We start from the raw sequence: 14005 nt of genomic DNA, 5'->3' as shown, positions 1-14005 counted from the left end.
TTTGCCTCATCTGCCAGTCTACCATTGCACTACCAAAGAAGGGAAATGTGGAGTGGCATTTTTGGACTGTTCATGGAAAATATGACATTGACTTTCCCCCAAAAAGCCAGCTGAGAAAGAGAAAGGTGGAGGAATTAAAATCCCAGCAACATTTTTCTCCGGGCTCAGGGCTCAAGCTAAAAGGCCAAGCCTTTTTAGGGTACTTCCAATTCAACACCAGGCCTATGCTCCATCTATACGTGATCAACACCCAGCCCAGGCTCCAGCTCCAGTCATTCACCACCAGCCCCTGGGCTCCAGCTACACCAGACCAATACCAGAGATCAGCTCCAGCTTAGTACCACCCAACCCAGGCCCAAGCTAACAGGAAATACCAGGCCACAGTAGAGGCCATCCACCACCAGGCCTAACATTTTAATTAGTTGTTATTTACCCACAGCAAGTAGATCTGTGGAATCTAACTATTTACTAAGGTGAGCAACATGACTATGAAAAAGAAGTAGGGAATATTAAGAAATCACTGCAAATGTAGGATGACAATTTTGAAAACATCTCTGCCTGTCAAGATAAAATAATAGACCTAACAGGTGTTGCAATACATTCTCACTGATGTGACCGGAACTACGCATCCCTGAAGACACACCCTACTAGCACTAGATATTAGCTTCCTATTTCGCCAAGGCTTTGTGCCAATAAAAGTCTAGGCAAAGCGCTTCCAACTGACTGCTACGGTATGTAGCAACCACATTTCTTCAGAGAAGTCTGCTCTCGCTGGACCAAGTCAGATTGCCTTTTTCCTGCGATTCAGAAGCAGCTGAACACATTGTTTTTACTCTTCCTGCTGTTCAAACCGAGTGAACGCAGTGCATCCTGAATCCTGGTGCAGCAGAGACAGAGAAGAGCTAGTCCAGCTCTGCTAACCACCGAACAACTGGGGCCCCGATCGTTGTTCACCGAAGAAGCTGCTAGAAGCTGCCAGACTTCGACTGCCTGTGAGACGGAGGGACGGAGCAGTGCCACTGAGGTGCTACTATGAGTTGTGGCTATCTGCTAACCACCGTAGATAAAAGGCAGACGTCCTGCATGCTACCGTGAGTTATAAAATTAACCCCCTCACAAATCGCCTCTTATTGTTGCATCAGATTCATCCAAATCTCTTTGAGTTGCTGTTGGACGAACAGACTGGTCCGAAGACGGGCCTGCAGAACACTGAAACGGAACCGAAGGCCTTCCCTCCATGGACCAAACATTGGACCCGCCAGAACCAGAACCCCTGGGGGCCAGCTAAGCTAACGGGTCTTTCAGCCTCATCGTAGTATAATGCATTCCTGCGTCATTATTCATTTTTCTACAAAAAACTCAATGAAACTTCACTGTTTTGACTGCAGTTAACATCTCTGCTGCTATTATAAAGGACACTTTCAAATGCATTAAGCCTTAGACTTCGAACATTAGAGACTTTGAACATACTCTTAAACCCTTCATCCCCTTTTATTTCTTTAGTTTAGCTTATTTTCAGTAGTGTTTAGTGTTTTGCTTAGTTATTAGATATAATACTGTGTGACTGTAACTAATAAAGGTACTGTTGTATTTTTAACCCATGGTTTTTTGTGTTCATTTTACACAGTGAATGATTTATCACTCAGGTTGGATTCACTTTCCTTTCATCCAAATGAACAAAGACACATTTATTTGGTTGGTGATTAATAACTTTGCTAAGAGTCATAGCCTAAATTACTAAATTGGTGAAAGCAGAACTAAAGCAGTTCTCTAGAATGATTGGTGTTGTGCTTTTGGGTCTAGAGACAAAACCCAGCCCATATTTGCCAATGCTGTGAAAAAGAGAAGTGAGGAAAACTTTACACATGATGACCACACAAGAGTGGACAAGCAGGTAGCTGGTTTTCTAGAGACCAAGAACATTGTTATTGACTGTAGTCTTATCAAAGCATGTCATGCTCTTCCAAAGAGAAAACCCCACTCAATCAACCACTACTACTCTGAAATTCATTAGAGGAAACACAAAATTGGGCACATTATGCAGTGGAAATCATGAAATTTAACCAATATTTATTTGAATGAGCACATGACAAAAAGTATTGCAGACATTGCAAAGAACATTCATTTTCTTCGTCTACAAGGAAAAATCTTGCTCAGGAACCCAGAGTGACAGTCTGTGGAAGTGGGGATTGAACTTGAAACCTCTGGGATCCAAGCACAATACCCTAACCACTAGGCCACCCTTGCCCCCTAAGACTCAGCTACAGCCTGTGTCCAGTGCCAGCATGCTAAGGCCCAAGGCCACACTAAAGAACCCTTAGAACCATCTCCCATTCCAAAGCAGCAGTTTGACCATTTTCATGTGGACTTGGTGGGTCCCCTGCCCTATCACAGGGCTTCACACATCTCCTGACCATAATCAATAATACCACCCAGTGGACTGAATTGGTCCCCCCGTCATGTATAATGTCAGCAGCAGTGGCCTGGGCCTTTCTGTCAACCTGGGTTGTATGTTGTGGCCCCATTTCAGACATTTCTTCTGACAGCAGCACACAGTTTGTTCGCTGATGGTCCAAAGATCTAGATTCACCTCAACACTGTGTGCAATCCGAAGGTTAATCAGTTGTGTGAGTTTTTTAACATCTTATTGAAAGCTGTACTCTGTGATTCTTTGACTGATGGCAACTGGGTTGGCTTTCAATGGGTCATGCTTGGTTTATGTTCAGCCGCAAAAGAGAACCTTTGCACTTCCCCAGCTGAGCTGGTTTCTGGTCAGTCCTTGCCTGTCCTTGGGGCATTTTTACCTGAGCCCTTTCACCACAGTTCAGTCGACGTTTTTTTTTTCCTCAGAGGGACTCCTTTCATGTTCCCATCCCTTTCCACCATTGTTTGCCCCAGTAATTTTTTCCAGAGAACATAGATACCTCTAAATGTGTTTTTCTTTGACTTGATGCACACGGAAAACCACTACAGCCTATGAACAAAGGCCCCCTCAGGGTACTTGAATCACGTCCTAAACATTTTTTTTTAGATCTGTGGGGGTGTAAAGAACCATCTGTATTGACAAGGTCAAACCCACTCAAGTTCCGGTGGATGAGCAGGTTGTGATGGCCCAGGCTTCTTCCAGAAGAAGACCTCCCTCCACTGCATTAAATGGACTCCTGTTCTCCCTCCAGGGATCATGATCTGTCGGAGCTTGACAATTTCACAGCCTTTCCTTGTTGACTTTGTCCTAAAGAAAAGAAGTTCCAGGATCTTTCTTCTGGGTCCAAAATCAGCCGTTTTGGGCATTTGTTGAGGCCCGAGGTTCTGGACTAGTCATTGACCCTAATGACTGTTCCAGGAGAGCGCAAGTTGTCGTCCACTACGGGACTCTACTCTCACTCAGTGGAGAGTATGTTTGCTATATATGTTTGCTGAACCGTTGCTCGTCAGTTGGAGTGGAGAAAAAAAAAACATGTCGTCCTTCCACAAATTTTTTTTTTTTTGCACAAGCTTTGCTGTGTTTTTTTTTTCCGCTTTTTATACTGTCATTACACTGTCGCAAGTACAGAGAAACAAAATTCACTCTCCGCATTCAAAGCATCTCCTTAAGGAGCAGTTGGCTGCCATTGTGAGGCGCCTGAGGAGCAGTGTTGGGTTAAGGGTCTTTGCTCAGGGACCCAGAGTGGCAGTCTGTGGCCGTGGGGCTTGACCTCAGAACCATTTGGATTCCAACCGCAATGCCCTAACCACTAGGGCGTCACTCCCCTGTTTTAATTGAATTTGCTGAACTCTGAGCTTTTTGGAGATCAAGCGTACACACAGGAAACAGCTGATATCATCACTGGAAGACCTTTGCACTATTCTAATCCACAACACGTATGTTAATTGCTGTTTAGTTTATGCTGTAAGATTTTATTTCTACCTTTGTGCATTTGTAATTATTTTATTTTTTCACATTTTATTTTTATTTTCCAATCCTTTATACATTTAATTTTTTTCCATAACTTTTCCAGTCTCCTAAGATCTTTTTGAAAATATTCATTAATTATTCATTTGCTGTGATTACTCAGTAGTTAGAAACACTTCATGGCTGCTCTACCCACCTCTAGTTACATGAGACTACTTGCAACATTTTATCCTAACATTAACATGTTACTATTTGAATAATGAAACTTAAGTAAACGCATCACTAGTTGAGAGAGTTTCGCTCAAAAAGTGCATAAGTACGATGCACTAAGAAACTCAACATCAAACTATGAGTTTTAATACATTGGAATACATTTTAATACATCGCAGAGAATACATTTATTTATCAGTTTGTGCTTCATCCTCTCCTTTAGCAAGACCCTTCACAGTGTCTTTAAACAAACTAAATTGAATATAAACTTATCAACATAACGACAAATTCTACATATTTCGCCCACAACACAATCATTGATTGCTACCAAATATTTTGAAGTTGGACATTACATTTTGGATCCAAATGGGACTAAAATAGCTGTAATGTCAAGTCCTCAACTATTACTTAGTTACCTTAATTAAAGTGATAAAATGTTGTCAAGCGTCCCCCACCCAAAACAAAAATGTATTGTGTTTTGATTTAATCTAATTACATCTTCATTTTTTCTCTTTTTTTATACAAACAAAGTAACTGTTGACAAATACTTCCTGTCATTAGCTATGATCATATAGCTGTCATTTTCCTTTTACTTAATAGTACAAGCAGGGGCTAGCTGTTGTTGAAATTTAGCCTGGGAGCTTGGTGAGGGAGAGTCATTTAAATCAGTTCCAATTTGGAACCATGATTTTAATATGACCATTTCATATGCATTATAGAAAAGTTATATTAAACAATTAAAACAAATACCTGAATTTATTTAAAGATAAAGAAATAAAAACAATTATTATCTTATTAATCTGTATAAAACTTGACCACTGCCCACAATAGCGTACTTATGGGAATACCAGTACCAATGTTAAACATTTCAGAGTTAGAACTCAAATGTATAATATAAAAAACAACATACGAAATGCACTACAGACACAAACTAAGTAAATTACTTAACTTGTTTGTATTTTTTTAGCTTTTAAAGCTAAGTATATATAAATATGTAAACAGAACAGAAAAACAGAGTATATATTTATTTAGAAGATTTCTTAAGTATGCACCTTGGTCTGGAAAACCCTAAACAGGACTTCTCAAGCTGACAAATGTTTAATCAGAATTATTTCAATCTCAGCTAAGAAAACTTTGACAAGAAGATGGCATAAAATAGACATACCTAGAATGAAATTAGTTTAAAGTACTAGGCCACAAATATTTGTGATGGAAAGACTTGTCTTGACTATATCTTGACTTGACTATGTCTCTTGCACTTTAATGAAAAATTGAATAAATCTGACTAGGCTTGGTTTAAATGCACACAATATATCCAAGGTTAAAGAAGAAAATATGTTCATTACTTTACACATTAATCAACCAAATTTTTGAGAAGTGTCCGTATAAGTAGACTTTCCGGTAGTGTTTCACCTATACTGATACCAGTATCGGGCGGGGCCCCGATCCATCACTAAAATGGTGGTATCAGTATAGGTGAGTACCAACAAATAGAGCACCGATACCATTTTGAGAGCCAAAAGTTTATTCAACTATTATCACCCATTCCAGGTAGGCAATAAAAAGCTCTATTGGATTCACTTTGTTTTAGTCTTTTTCTTACTTCACAAAGGTAGGCAGCAGCTTGACAAAGCCATGAGGGCAATTATTTTACATCCAAGTAGTATGCAGTTGTTCATACATATACACACACACATCAATCTCAAACAGATGGTATGGTATTGGTATCAGCCGATACTGCATAGCCAGGTATTGGGTATCGGGCCAAAAAAGGACATCGGACAATACTACCTCCCAGCAATCCTTGTTTTGACTCCTGACCTTAACCTGTCTGGTTCCTTTTTTCTTTTGCCTGCCATTCCTCTTTTAGATACCCCTTTTAATTTCACATCTGTAGACATTGATGTCCTGCTTTCAGTCATGACCAAGTGTATTTGCTTCTTTTCTGTCTCTGGATGTTCTGTCAGTAGTGTTTACAACCACTTTGACCTGAATTTAAAGCTACTCTTTCTTTAGTTTGAATTTACATATAATTGGGATAAATCAATAAATATTCATCGTCTACTGATTTTCTTCAGGCTCTCACCAGACCTGTGTTTAGATCAAATAAAACTTTTAAAGTGAAACCAATTTTAGGAAAATGTAAGCTGTGGTAAACATATTATGGTGAGCAAACAATATATAATAGAATATAAATACAAATAAGATCTTCTGAGAAGGAAAACAGAGAAAGAGGTGGATTGAATCACTCTTACCTTGAGCATAATCACAATGAAGTGTAAAAGTCACTACAATAAAACAAAAACAAAAAATTATTAATAGAACAAAATATCTTTTTTTAATTTGTAAAGTGAAACTGTCAAAGAGGGATCCACAAAAAACACAGAATAGAGAAATCAGGTTCATGCTGAACAATTAAAAGTGAGAAAAACATTTTTTTTCTACGACTAAACCTGGTCCTAAGCTTTAAATAATGGCCTGTTCTTATTCAGTGAGCCAGACTTACAAGAAACAGATTTTAGTTTCCCATGAATAGAAACATATCAAGTGGTGTCAGATATATAAAGACAAAATAACGCAGACAATTATTAAGGGCTGCGAGGGAGATTATACTGAATTTTCACTCACACACGACTGAAACTTTAAATAGCTCTCATACACAAAAATACATGGTCATTCACCTGAACAATGAAATGGACTAGACTCACAACACTGAGACTTCCTATAGGAAGGGTCAAAGCAGACTCTTCCTGCTGAGGAGACTGAAGTCTTTTGGAGTGCAGGGGGGCACTCCTAAAGACCTTTTTTGACGGTTGTGGCATCAACCATCTTCTATGGAGCAGCGACTTGTTTGTAGCTGAGAGAGAGCGGCTGGATAAGCTGATCAGGAAGGCCAGCTCTACGATTGGATGCCCCGTGAACTCAGTGCAATAGGTGGGAAACAAAAGGACCCTAACTAAAATAACATCTCTGTTAGATAATGTTTCCCACCCCATGCATGAAGCTGTTGCTGAACTAGAAAGCTCCTTCACTGACACGCTGCTGCGCCCTAAATGCACAAGGGAGTGTTATCACAAATCCTTCCTCCCAACAGCTGTGAGATATTAGACTTAGACTGTTTTAGACTTTTTTATTGGTCATTTTGTATGCACGGAGTGCATACAGAACGAAATTGCGTTGCATACAGCTTATGAACATTGCATTGATATTTCAAATGAGATGGAATACATTTCCGTATTGTTACACACAAGTTATACAAAAAGCGCAGCAGTGGTCAAAGTGTTAACAGTGCAGTGGATAAAAACAGTGTGCAAATTGCAATGGTTCAGTGCAAATAGGCATTTGTGCAAAAATGCGTTATTTCCTTCGGTTGAGAATAGAAATGAGATAAACTGAGAAAGCTGAAAGTTAAACGTTCAGCAGCATTTGATGCCCGATAATGTGCAATAGGTGCAGAGTTCGGTTTGTGGATCAAAGGTTCAACAGTCTGATGGCAGTATAACCATCACTGTTCCCAGCAACCTTAATAAGTTGTTACATTCATGCTGATTTTTTCATAGTTTTTGAGTTAGTCAGTTAAAATGTAAATATAAGAATAAATAATGAATAGCTGTGGACATTGTTACAGTAATGCATATGTGAAAATAGCAGCAACACCAGAGATATGCAAAATGACCACAGCATGTTATTTAAAAACACTATACAGAACAGTATTTTGTTTATTTTCTTATCTCTTTCACTTATTCTGTTATTTTTATATATTTTTTCTAATGTCCACATTGTGTGACCACTTCTGCTATAAAGTTTTGCTGTTGCTGTAACGCCACAATTTCTCTACTGTGGGAAAATAAAGGGATTCTCTATTCTACACACTACTGAAACAATGATCAAGTTTTTCTGAGGTCATTCATTTCACAATACATCAGAGAATAATGTTTGAAATAAAAAAGGTCAGACTTAACTACATTTTGGTTCAAACTGTTTACATTGGCAAAATTAGATCTTTTAAACTGTGGGTAAAGACTTCCTATTATCATCTATGACCTAATTCAGAAATGCTTTTCATGCCTACACTTTCAAGCTTCCTCCTTGGTACTAAACCACCATTGTTCATCAAAACATATGTAAAACTCTCACTTTTTGTCCACTAAGTCTTTAGGTTTTTACTGAAATATCTTTTTTTTAACTGCAATAAATCAGTGATGGAGGTAAGAGCATTTCAGTCGTGTGTATAAGAACATTTAAGTATAATAATGTTTCAATATGTAGTATAAGGGCTTATAGGCTTTCAGTAGTGTGTGTTGAGAGCAAATTTAAAATAATTTTCCTCAGAATTTCCTCAGAATTTCGTAATCATAACCTCATCACCGGCTTTGTCAACCTCCTTTCATCTTTTACAAGACTAAAAGCAATTAGTGAGCTTGAATCAGCAACCAGCTTCCCATCTCTTGTATAACTGATCTATCTGCTGGATCTTTCTGAAGTGATGCTGCTGCATCAAATCACACTGGTTACCAGCTGCAAAAGTCAGGGGTAACAAGAACTTGTCACATATTGCTTGCACAGATTAACATGTTCAAGTCCTGTATAATTTTGAAGTGTCATAATTTATAAAATGGTACTCAGTTTTTCAGCTGACAGTCTTGGACTATAATCTACACAGTATGGAAATAATTGATGCAATAGATTAATAGGAAGTCAGTAATATACTTACAGAAGAAGCCCAGCATGCAGAGCAAAGGGTGCCCCATCCTCACCTCCAGAACTGCTGCTCAGAAATAGTTAAGCTGTTTGCTCTAACTACAATTTTGGAAAAAGAAGAAGTATTAAATGGAAATAAAACCAAGTATTTTCAGACTTCTTTAGACACCCCTGCTCTGCATGTGTTTCCTTCCCTTTTTTTCAAAGCTCATAAAGAAAGTAGCATCGGCTTCTAGAAGTGATGTGTTAGAAACAGATTTCCTCCCACAGCGGAAACTTATCAGTTCGGTTTATGTGCAAATATCTCGGCCAAGTTCAAAACACTTTTAAATGTAATGCTCTATTCAATGTTGGAGGTTTTTAGTTTGTGGCTCCATAAGCCCTTAATGGGATGTTTGTTTTTAATTTTTGGCCAAAAAGACTTGGCAAAATCTGAGTTTTATATTTATTAATCTGCAATGGATACGTTGCAAAAAACAATATCTTCTTTCTTGAAGAAAAAGTTTTTAATTCTTCAGCTGATCTCTGCCATCTACAATTCGAACTTAAACACATTCCACTGTTTTAGCACCTCAATAAGGTTAAGTCAAATAAGGTTTGAAAGGTCTGTTTAATTGCTATACTGATTAAAAATTAATTTATAGTTTATAGTGTTTTTATTTTACATATTATTTTTGCTGTGTTTTTACGTATTATCTGAAAACTAATTTGACTCACAGTAAAGGCTGCACAGATCAACAGCAGTTGCTCAGACATTGTGGTTGAATTAGGATTTTTGAACTCAGTGCACAGGAAACCATGAATTGAATGGGTAGTTAAACAGAAAAAGGAAACCAAATCAAGGTTTTGTTCACACCTTGAACAATAAACTCCAATTTGTATAATAATAAAAAAAGACTCTTACTTTGTTAGCTCTTCAGCTTTTTTAACTTTACTTTGGAGACAGTAATTTTCATATTATAGTTTACACTAATCATAATCAATTTATTGTCATCATCTTGGCATTAATGATTAACTTGGTTAATTCCATTCACCTGTCTGGCTCCACCAAGTTTCTCAGGTCTGTTCATCTCTGCCACCTGCTCTAATCTCTAGTTAACCTCCCTGTTCCCAGTCATCAGTGCCAGATCTTTTGAGCCTTTGGTGAGAGTTCTTTGCCTTTGGACCTCTGAGCATGCCTGTTTCTGTTCTGATCTATTTGCCTGACCTGTCTTCAGACTCCTGCTGGATTCTGCCTGTTTTGACTGCACTTGGACCTGCTTTCTGACACCGACCTGGATTTCCCTTCAGTACCTCTTCGGATCTCTGGTTTCCTGGCTTGGACTCCTGTGAACTTCTTCCACACCGGCTTTGGCTTCATCTTCTGGAGTATCCTGCCTTCCTTGGTCTGCTTGGATACGTTAGTCATCAAGTTCTGCAATCTTCAAGGCTTCGGTGTCTGGAACTTTCTGGGCAGCGTTTACTGCATGCTGTTGGCAGCTATTTGGCTGGAATCCACCCCTTCCTCTGGGCACGGACTGAACTTTAAGGTCAGGTTAGTGATTCACACATTCGTAAACATCCTCCATCAGATTTACGTGGTCGCTGACCCGAGTTTTCCCTCTGGAATCCACATCTTCCTCTGGGCACGAACTGAACTTTAAGAACGGTTTAGTGACTCACACATATCTAAACATCCTCCATAAGGTTTACATGTTCACTAACCTAAATTCTCCCACTGCGTTTAAGGCAGAGGTTCCTGCCCTAGAGGTCCTGGTTTGCAGTTACAGCAGATGCTTTGTTTATAATAAATGCTTTTGATCTTTTGCTCTGAGCCTTGACATTCAGATTCCTTTCAAGTATGTTTAGTAACAATCAGCACCTCATGAGGTAGGCCCTTCTAATGCAGGAACAGAAATTTTATATTTGTCATAAAAAAAATGTTCTTGCTGGTATCAAGTTTTTAAGTATGATTCTTTGAAAATGAATCATACTTTAAAATGTGTGACTTTATGATCACAAAACGTTTCTTGTAATTTATATTATAGCTGTTTAACACTGGAAGCAGTGGTTCAGCCTTAATTATGGAGATTAAAGTGTGACAACCCAACCTTAGGTTTGGCTATATCAATTATTTGATCTGCTTTCCTAGAACTGCTCCCTGTATGACACGGTATGTTCTGGCTTGATGTATTCTCCTCATTTTTTTGTACTTGTTCTCTGTGCTGATGTCCTCTTCTCTATCTCTGTTTATTTAAAAAAAAAAAATGGTTAAAAGGTCCTTCTCTAGCAAGCAGCCATCTTGATGGGTTAGTTTTAAGGTTCTCAGCCATTGCTAAGGTTTTTTTTTTGGTACGTTATTGTGGATCATCCTAAGGGGTCACCAGGGGGTGGCTGAGGCCCCGTTTTGGCCAGCTGTTGTTCCCACCGGGGTGACACCATGCAGGTGGCTCTTATTCCTTCATCAGTGCTGTGTATACGTATCACTAAGATCAGGGAGATGTGGTAATTTGAGTTTTGGGTTACCCTATCTGATTTACATTTTTGAGGCCAGATATACCTCGCAACCCACCTGCTGGACACAATTGATCTGCAACAGCACTGTAGCGGTGCATACGCATTTGACCTTTGTTAAATATTCAAATGTTCAAATGAGTGTAATTTTTTGTCTATATTTCTAAAAAACTGTAACTCTTTACTAATTTTGCTTCAGTATGCTTATTTTTCATCGTTTAAGATTTAGAAATAGATGTAGACACATAAAAAACAAGGCAATAATTTCCCTTTCTGTGCCTTGATAATCAACCTCTAGTTAAAATCAGCAGAGCCTCTATAAATTCACAGCTGAGACCCCAAGTTCCCTTTAAGCTGTTTCCACTACAAAAATAGACCCAATAAAGGCCTATCAACCCTTAATCCTTAAAGGCAAAGATTTGGACCAGTGTTCCATGGTCAGGGCAAACACTGTCCCTCCTAAATCTTAATATTAACAATAAATCAAGGCTAATCTTTGTTTCGAGGATTTCATAAATTTGAAGTTGAGGCTTTTAAATGCATTGTTGGGTTGTGATTGGAATAATTATCGAATTGGAAAACGTTCTAATTTACCTGCTTTAGTTAATAACACAGCTGGCTCTAGAAACTGCAAAAAAAATAGACCTACTCAGGTGGAATATATAAAGTATTCATTAACAGGCATGAATTAGTGCTTGGTGTCACAAATATTTCTTCTGAAAATCCTTGAAAACAAGTTAACAGGTTAATAATTCACTTGAACTGGCTACTTCAAAACAATCAAATAGGGGGCAAACTGTCAAGAAGTAGATAAGAGGTCTCAACATTGTGAAAGATTGCCAGAGATTTGAGTTCATTTCAAAACTACTTAAAATATATTATAGGCCATTTTTATATATATCTCTTAATCTTTAATTACCATTCTTGTCATTTTCACTTCCAGTAAATACACATGCCAGAAAATTGGAACATATTTAGCTTTAAGTGTACAACTTCCTCTTTTCCAAACTGAAATAAAGTCACAAGCTATGAGGGAAAACAGATACTATGAGGTAATTGCATTAGACAAAAATTTCGAAACCTGCTATGGATTTAGAATGATGTATAATGAGTAAAAGCCAATGTATACCATATAAAACCACAAGCTATATTTTAATAGTAAATATAAACCATGGCATTATAGGTATTGAAAATGGGATCAAATTAATGATACAATCCAAATAAAGCCGAGAGAATTATTAGCATGCACATAGGTAGAAAATAAAGATTTATAGGTCCTGAACAGTGGCTGAGGTCTTCCTCATAATCCTTTAAACTGATCTGCTTCCCTTTTTGCATATTTGATTTTTTTTTTTTTTTTTTTTTTTTTAAGGAAGAGAGAATTGGGAACTGAAGCCAAGCCAGCTGTGTTACACACAGAAGATAGATAACTGACTGACAGAAGATAGATAAGAAGATAGTGTTCCAGAACCAAAGTTGCATAGAGGTGAGCCTGACTAGTTCTGGTCAGCAATGCTTCACCTGCTAAACAAGCTCAGGTTTCTTCCCCTCTATGTCAGGTGATATTCCACATCTGCAGAGCCAGCTTAAGCTTTTGGGGATCAGATCTTTGACTGCTGCCCAATCCTCTTTGAACCTGTCCATTGTATTAGCCCACCATAAAAAAAAATAAAAAAGAAAGCATTTATGATACGACATTTGGTGCTTTAAGTTTAAATTCCAAAGTAGCATGAGGTGAGCGAGGTGCATTGAATGCTCTCAACGTGTGGAGTTCACAGTTTGCGCCCCTGCACGGTTTGTATGTATTGGGTTTTGCTGCATTGATGAACTTATAGAAACATGATAAAGAGATCAGATTTTTTATGTTACTTTTATTTTGAAGATTTGAGGCGAAAAAATGGAACAAAGTTCCCATACCTGCATGAGAGTGCTACCTGTTCAATCTGTGGATGGTTTTCTATGCGTGCAACAAAACTAGCAGCAGTAGCAGAGTTTGGAAATACAATCTACTTCTTAAATCTATCTTTGCACTCCTCTAATTTATCCAGAAGTACTGCAATCACATTTTTCTCTCCTTTCTACATTGGTGGTCGACTGCATATTTAACATGCTTTTCTGAAAACGCCTTACCAAATTACTCTTTTTACAGCTTGACAAAAAACAAACATGCAGGCATCCTTCCGCATTTTGAATGAAAGCAATGATTCCCTTTGTGATCCATGGACCAAGACACACCCTCCGCTTTATTTAGAACAGACACCTGCCTGGCACCACACCACACTGAAATGTGTTTTGCAGGCTATGACACAAATCTTGAAAGAGTGTTTACATTTATTTTAAAAATTTATTTATTATACAAATTTTTACTGCATTGGAAAACACAATGAATGTTTTTTTTTTACCTCCTGCACACCATATTAAAACAAACAACAAAAAATAAGTCTTTTTCCATTTTCATACATTTTTGAAAAAGCTCCAGGGAGTCACAAGGGGGCCATTAAAGACCCACATGTGGCTCTGGAGCCGTGGGTTGCCGATCACTGCTCTAGGTGTTTAGAAATCTGATAGCAGAACAATTTGGACCATCAGATTGAGAAGTTATAGAGTTGTAAAGACAAGACCACATTCACCCCTCTAGAATAAATTGTACATCAGAAAAATATATTTCAGATCAGACCAGCATCATAGCTGTTTTAGCTAGCGTAGTAA

At 38.2% G+C, this 14005-nt stretch overlaps 1 protein-coding gene across 1 annotated transcript in view; it reads right to left on the bottom strand.

Annotated features, from left to right (window-relative positions):
- The window catches only part of LOC107103197 (putative high affinity immunoglobulin gamma Fc receptor IC), a gene marked incomplete at its 3' end in the record, with an annotated part of 30886 nt that extends 20675 nt beyond the window's left edge, over positions 1 to 10211 (bottom strand). Inside the window, exon 1 of the mRNA XM_015402761.1 lies at positions 10097 to 10211. Within this exon, the coding sequence (XP_015258247.1) occupies positions 10097 to 10211 (115 nt within the window). The remainder of the gene's footprint in view (positions 1 to 10096) is intronic.
- Positions 10212 to 14005: the final 3794 nt, after the last annotated feature.

This window comes from Cyprinodon variegatus, unplaced genomic scaffold, assembly GCF_000732505.1.
Source record: "Cyprinodon variegatus isolate N-32 unplaced genomic scaffold, C_variegatus-1.0 Scaffold1392, whole genome shotgun sequence".
NCBI lineage: Eukaryota > Metazoa > Chordata > Actinopteri > Cyprinodontiformes > Cyprinodontidae > Cyprinodon > Cyprinodon variegatus.
Note: the sequence above shows the minus strand (reverse complement) of the source record. Positions and strands in the feature narration are given on the sequence as shown.